The sequence below is a fragment of the Drosophila kikkawai genome, chromosome 2L (genome assembly GCF_030179895.1).
Source record: "Drosophila kikkawai strain 14028-0561.14 chromosome 2L, DkikHiC1v2, whole genome shotgun sequence".
Lineage (NCBI taxonomy): Eukaryota > Metazoa > Arthropoda > Insecta > Diptera > Drosophilidae > Drosophila > Drosophila kikkawai.
Genome location: NC_091728.1, coordinates 14,044,856 through 14,051,938, shown reverse-complemented (window position 1 = coordinate 14,051,938; position 7,083 = coordinate 14,044,856). Strand labels below are relative to the sequence as shown.

General features: G+C 41.6%; 1 protein-coding gene across 1 annotated transcript; it reads right to left on the bottom strand.

Annotated features, from left to right (window-relative positions):
• Window positions 1-2,291: 2,291 nt before the first annotated feature.
• Window positions 2,292-4,565, bottom strand: esg (escargot). Its single transcript, XM_017183163.2, has one exon. The coding sequence runs from the start codon at window positions 4,388-4,390 to the stop codon at window positions 2,933-2,935; it is 1,458 nt and encodes a 485-aa protein (XP_017038652.1). The 5' UTR covers window positions 4,391-4,565; the 3' UTR covers window positions 2,292-2,932.
• Between the last annotated feature and the right edge of the window lie 2,518 nt (window positions 4,566-7,083).

The following is a 7,083-nucleotide window of genomic DNA, read 5'->3' as shown; positions in this document are numbered from 1 at the left end:
AGAACGTATACGTAATATTTAATTTTTATATATATTTTTTAGCTCTATCTTCTGTCTCAAGAGGTCATTCACCTTACCATAATCTTTCTATCCCCGATCATTAAAATCTTTCCTTTAAATCTATTAAATATTTTCCCACCAACAAACCCTTACCCAGGGCAGAATATTAATTTGCCATAAATAAGTCACCACAGGCTTTGGGGTCCCTAAAATCAGTCAAATTGTCGGCGGCCTAACCCAAAGATCTTCATCATAGTAACCCCAACTGGACCCGTTATCCACAGCCGAAAAAATAAGCGCGAAATTTGGCACAAATAAAATAAAATAATCAAAAAGACTTGGGTCTTCGGGTTTATTTTTATTGGTTGGGTAGGGAGAGGGTCAAGCCAGGCAGTTACCCTCCATGTTTTTGGCAATTTTTTATTTCAGTTTCCTATTTTTTATTGCCTCGATCTTTGTTATCGAGAAGCAAGGCAAAGTCCGGGCAAAAAGGCACACAAAAGGCCCTAAATGCGCGTCTATTTTGTTACAATTTAAGACGCTTATTAGAAATCGTTTGCAAATTGTTTAGCAAGAAAGCAGGCAGGCACGAATGCGATCCGTTCGTTCGTTTTTGGGAGCAGCGATCAACGAGCTCTCGTCTTTGGATTTGGGCTTTGGGTTTTGGCCTGGCTTTGGCTCTTGGATCTGGGTCCCTGTGGATCTGCAGAGGCTGGGGGCTGGCTGCCTGGTGTAACCCGAGACTGGAGCAAACGGCTGTGGAGGCAGTGGAGCCACGAAATGCGTGCATATTAATGTTTGTATATTTACGTTGGCCCGGGATCCACAGGGATTGCATCTCTCCAGAAGGCACTTGGAAAAATATTAAAATAACAAAATATTTCTAAAAAACTAGCAGAAGAAACGGTAATATTTTTTATACAACAAATATAACAAAAAAAAGGCTGGTCTTGCCACCAATTTTGTTTTAAGAGTTTGCCTAAAACTCTTAGCTTTACACATTTTTTACAAACTTTAACATAAATATTAACTGAATAATATTTATATAATATTTTTATTGGCCTTTATTTTTTAAGAGTGTGCACACGTGAAACTTGACGTAGACTTGTTGCTGCCGTTGCCTGGCTGCTTGGGTTTTCTGCCAATTTCCCTTGGTTTCTGGGCTGTTGGCTGCTCTCTAGCTGCCTGATGATCTAATTTGGCAACAATTGTCGTGGTCGTCGATCGGTGATGCCGATGATCGCGGTTCGGCTGGATACCCGGCACACACATGTGCGAGGAGGGCTTTTTCCAAAGACCTGGGAGCACAGACAGTGCTCTCCGCCAGGCGATCGATTGATCTCGATAATGAGTTTCGTTTCGTTTCGATTCGATTCGTTTGGCTCCAGAGAGGACGCACCCATAATTTCGTATGCTCTGTCACCCGAACGTTATGATTTCCACCGATCTTATGTGAAGCCAGATCCACGCGGGGCTTTTCCGCTTGGCTGGAGGAGGCATCGATCACACTTGGTGATCTGTGGACTCTATTTTCACTGCTCTCTCATTAAGATCATGTCTAATAAGACCTTTTTTTATGTTGCTTGGGGCGCGGGCTTACTGAGGCTTGAAGCCTGGCCTCTTGATTTAGTGACTGCCATTTTGTACGTGCCTGTACGTGAGCAGAAATTTAAATATAATTTATGATCAGCATAGCGTATAAAAAGCCCCTTATGTTTGCTTTGGCCTGGGCAGGCAGGCCATTAAATGTAGCGATTGGCTGATTGACTCCGGCTCTTGGGTTGGAGGTTCTCCATTTCCCCAACGACTGGCTTCGATTTGTTTATTTATTTGAAAAGAGGAGCATGACCCAAAAAAAAAGGAAGGAAGAATGCGGGGAGTATGTGAAGAATATGCACGACTTTTCTGGATTCCATTGAATGTACTTAAATGGGGTAAGGGAATTGATTTTTTAAAAGGGAATATTAGCTAAAAATAAAATATATGATAATCAAATATTTATAATTAGAATTTATAATTATAAAAGTAGGAAATTTCCTAGAAAAATGTGGGGTTTTATCTGAATCTTCGAGGTATAGTTTTTCGAAATGTAAATGTAAATTTAAAAAACCTTCGAATGTTATTTAAAAAAGAATTGTTTTGATATTTTTGTTTATTTTTTAAAACATACTTTGTATATATATATATTTTTTTTTTTTCATTTTTCAAGAATCTGAAATAAAGAAATCCTTTTTCCCATTTCCCCCAAACATATTTAACACAAAATATAATATTTCTCGTTTGTAAATTAAATGTATTTTTCTTCATACTCCACTTGATGCAATAAATTACTTAAAATTACAAAACATTTTCGTATCAAAATATGTCGTTCGCTTAGCCTAAAAGTAGAACATTTTCAATGTGTACGAAAAGTAGTAGGTGTAGGTAGTAGTATCAAAAATATTGTACGATCTACGAGCTAGGCTAAAATACTATATCGTATAAAATAGGGAGAGATGTTTGTATAGTAATAGTATGTGTCTTTACATTTACAGCTTACGATTGTCTGGCGTTTCGTTTTTGTTCAGCTTAAAGTCTACAGTTAGACATAATACATTATGTACAGGATAAATCAAAGAATACTTTACAAAGTTCGGCTTTAGGATGGGGACACACTCATGGGGTTTGGGAGAAATAATAATCATAATCTTCAGAAATTACAGGCTCTACAAAATGAATTGGTTTTACGAAATTAAAATGTAATTTTCTTTTTTAATTTTCTCTGCGCGGAGAAAATGCTGACTAGAAAATAAAAATAAAATTCTTCTTGAAATTGTGTGTCTGCACTGGGGCTTTGTTCGTATTTTGGAAACTTGGAGCTGCCTAAGAGAGCTAGGAACTAATTTTTGGTGGAACATGGCTGGGATCTCTATGATGGTGATGATTCCCCCTTTTAGGGCTCAGCATAGCCGGCGTAGGACAGCTCGCTGGAGGATCCTCCGCCGCTGGCATTGCCCCCAGGGCAGCCGCCCTCAGAGTGCTTGGTGAGCAGCGACATACGCGAGAAGGTCTTGGAGCAGCTGGTGCAGGAGTACTTCTTGATGTCCGAGTGCGTCTGCAGATGGGCACGCAGATTGGAGCGATCGGCGAAGGCACGATGGCAGTGCTGGCAGCTGAAGGGCTTCTCGCCCGTGTGTGTGCGGATGTGTCCCTGGAGCAGCCATGGCCGGGAGAAGGCCTTGCCGCAGAGATTGCACTTGCAGGGCAGCGTGTGGGTGCGAATGTGCATCTTTAAGGCACCCAGAGAGACGTAGGTCTTATCGCAATCCTTGCAGCTGAAGGACTTCTTCACCTGGTTGCCCTCGGCGGCGGGGCAGTGGAACTGCTGGTGCTTGGTCAGGCCGGAGAAGGTGGAGTAGCTCTTCTGGCAGTCGGGGCACTGGTAGCGTGGCGGCTGCGACTTGTCCTTGTTCTTGGAGGAGCCTGAGCTGCCCGATGCAGCAGCTCCTGCAGGCAACGATGATGTAGACACATCGCCAGCTTTGGTCGGCGTGAGCTCGCTTTGCTGTGGATTATTCTTGAGGGTCTTCTTCAGGTGCTTTAGTGAGAGATCCTCTGGCAGGGAGGAGCTGCAGCTGGACTCGGGGGTCATGGAGCGCATGGAGTAGTAGGAGCTCTCGGAATAGGCCGGCGAGATGGGCGCATGGTGGTGATAGCCGCCCAGAGCGGGATAGCTGGGCATGGGAGGATACGGCAAGAAGCGATGCTGATGCTGATGGTGTTGCCGTACTCCAATGGGCCGGTGGATGATCTCGGACCTCATGGGAGGCGACACGGAGCTGGCCCGGCCATGCAGATAGTGATGCGGCGGTGGCGACAGAGAACCCAGGGAATCGCTGGGCGAGCTGGGGGCCATGAGATCGCCGCGCAGGGGAGAGATCTGGTGGCCCTGATGATTGATGGTCCGGTAGAATTCGGCGGTGTACGGCGACATGTGGAAGCTCCACGGGTATTTTGGGTATGTGGGCGTAGGCATTATCACCGATCCGGGCACGGAAGCAGACACTGAGGCGGCACTGGCCACGGCGGCCACTGCAGCAGCGGCTGCTAGGGCTGCCGCCTGTGTCTGATTGGCATCCGAATCCACGTCGACGTCCACATCCTCGTCTTCTTCGTCCTCCTCCATCTCCTCCTCGTCCGTGTGGTCCACGTCAACGCCCTCGTCCTCGCAGCAGTCGCTCACATTGATGAGCTCCTCGGAGGGATGCTCCTCCTCTTCCTCTGTTATTTCCAGCTTCTTCACGCACAGATCCTGGGGCTCGGGATCCTCGAACTGGTAGTTAACTGGTCGCTTTTTCAGCGGGCACTTGCTGTAGTTTTTCTCCACCAACATGTCTTCCACGGAATGCATTTTGTCGATTTTTATTTGCTTCTCTCGATTTGTAAAAGTTCTTAAAAAGTTTCACGTCACTTATGCTTAGTGTGACCACATCGCTAGAACACACTTTCAAAATTCACAGAGTTGATTCTTGTACGTGTTACCGCGTTTTCCGTTTCCGTTGGAAAAGTTCCGTTGCTTGCTTGCAAGAGTGTATTTTTTTTGGGATCTCGAAGAGAACTGAGCGAGTTCGCCGCTGCTGGCCGCCTTTTATACCCGCGGTGGTGGCGACAGCGCTGCCGGGAGAGCAAGAGAGCGCAGGAGAGAACATGTTCGTTCAGGTAGCGGCCGTCGACCAATGGCAGGGCTCGGCGCTCAAACAGGTTTCGGCATGTTTATGTACGAAGGCCTCACGTGCCGACTTCGTACACTTGCACCAATCGAACGAAGCCCGATGCCGTTATAATTGCACTGGTGTTTTCTATATATCGCCCCAGGTAACCGTGTAGGTGTGCGTGAGCGGGAGAGCCGAGTTCGCTGCGCAATAAGGAGAAGTGGAGCCAGCCGCGAAAGAGAGCCGAAGATCGTGCCTGCATAATGCTTGTGGCAAATTACGCCTAAATGGGAAATTCTGAATTTCGGGATAACCCAACTTTTGGGGGGATTAGCAGCAAATGAGGGTTACACTTACGCTATCATTATCATCAGGTGCCTCATTAGCGGACCAGATAACTGGAACGCAAAAAAGAGGAGGCAGGTAGGCGGAATGAAGGTCAAAGGACAAAGAGCAACACAGGTAGCTCGCGGCATTAATGAACTGTTTTTTCTGGTTGTTTTTGTTGCCTAAAAGGAGTGAGGTAACTTCAACCAGTAAGTTATTCCAAAAAGTTGCAGTTGGCAGAGTTAGACAAAAAAGTCGTGAAGAGTTAATGGAAATAGAATGTGTACCGTTTCTTGGAAATCGGTCTCAAGTTGTTTAAAATGCAAATTTTATAATTAACTTCTGACTACCTAAAATTGGGCAGTTTTTTTTAATGATGTAATAATAATGGCATCCAAAAATATGTTCAACTTATGCTCCGAAATTTGGTTAAGATGTCCATACAATCGATTCAATAAACGCATTTAGTTATTTTTTTACGTTATTATTCAGATTAAATAAAACAAATATCCGTTTAAAAACAAAATAAATGTGAGAGGTAAGCACTTTGATTTATCCAACTCTTCACTCTTAAAAAGCTTTATCAAAACGGATGCTCTTTAATCGCACGCTCTTTATTTTAACGTTCCGTTTCCACTTTGTTTCACTGGCTCTCTTAAACCAAAATAATTTCTCTACAGACTGCAGACTCCAAATTTTTCTAGCGTGGCGTCAAAAATCTAATTTAAATCCTTTTCTGTTTGTTGTCGATTTTTTGGGAGGATCTAGGATACATGCACGGAGCAATTAAGGATCGTGTTGAGGTCCTCAAGTGGACCATGCCACACGCACACACACGCCACCAAGTGGCAGATGTGTATGGCAACAACACGAAGCAAACACAAAACAAACACAAATCGAAAGTGTTCTCTTCGGCGAGATAAGATAAGTTAAGAGGTGTTGCCGTTCTCCGATTGCAGGACATAAATCAAAGAGAAGCTATGCTGTGCCAATTTATGTCCTTTTACAAGGAAACTCTTTTACACAGAGATCTATTTTATAAAAAAAATAAAAAACCGTGTTTACTTTAATTATCTTTACTTTAAACCTGAAAATAACAAAATGAAAATTTTTAAATTTAAAATATTGAGTGTAATCCTCCAAATATTTACAGAAAATACGTATAATTTGTCTACACATTTAAACAATAATAAATAATGCAACTAATACATAATTGTTTAATCAATATCTTTAGAGTTACAAACAATATATTGTTTATAATGTTTTAAATTTAATAAATTATAATCTTACAATAAAAATAACTATAACTTTAGAATATTTGCCTAATCTATAGAAAAAATATATTTAATTTAAAAATCAAATTTATATTAAATATAAATATTTATTAAATATATTTTTATTTTATAACATTTTTCTCTGTGCATCGAAACCACACACATGGCTGGCATTTAACTTAATTAGCGTTCTTATCAATCGCCTGTCCCTGTGGCAGGGCCACTGCTGTGCTCGAGGACACAGATCCAGATGCAGATCCTCGTCTCCCTTGGCCACAGACCCAACTAACAGGAATTCCCAGGAAGCTGGCTATCCGGGCACAAGTGCGATCCCACTGAGATTGGCAAACGAGGAACCCGAAAAACCGCCAGCATAAATTAATAGATAAACATGTGCAATTCTAGAGACAGGTTTTTGGGTTTGGCAGGCAGTGCTGGCAAAACAGCTATTTTTATGGATTTAAAATTATAAATAAAATATTTAAAAATAAATCCTTAAAATATATTAATAGAAGAATGCTTTTTTAGTCTACTTTTAAGAGATTAATTTTGCTTTTAAGTTTCAATTAAATTAAATTCATGTTTAAAATGCTTACATTTTTTTTTTGAAAAATTAGTTAATATATTTTTTCTTCATTTAAATTCAATTAATTAATTATATATTAATAAATACATTTTTATAAAAACATAATATTTGAAAATGTACTTTTAGGGTTTTCCAACTATTTTTGTTTTTATTTATTTATTTATTTATTTTTTGTTTTACCCATTTTATCTTCTCTGTTGTGTCT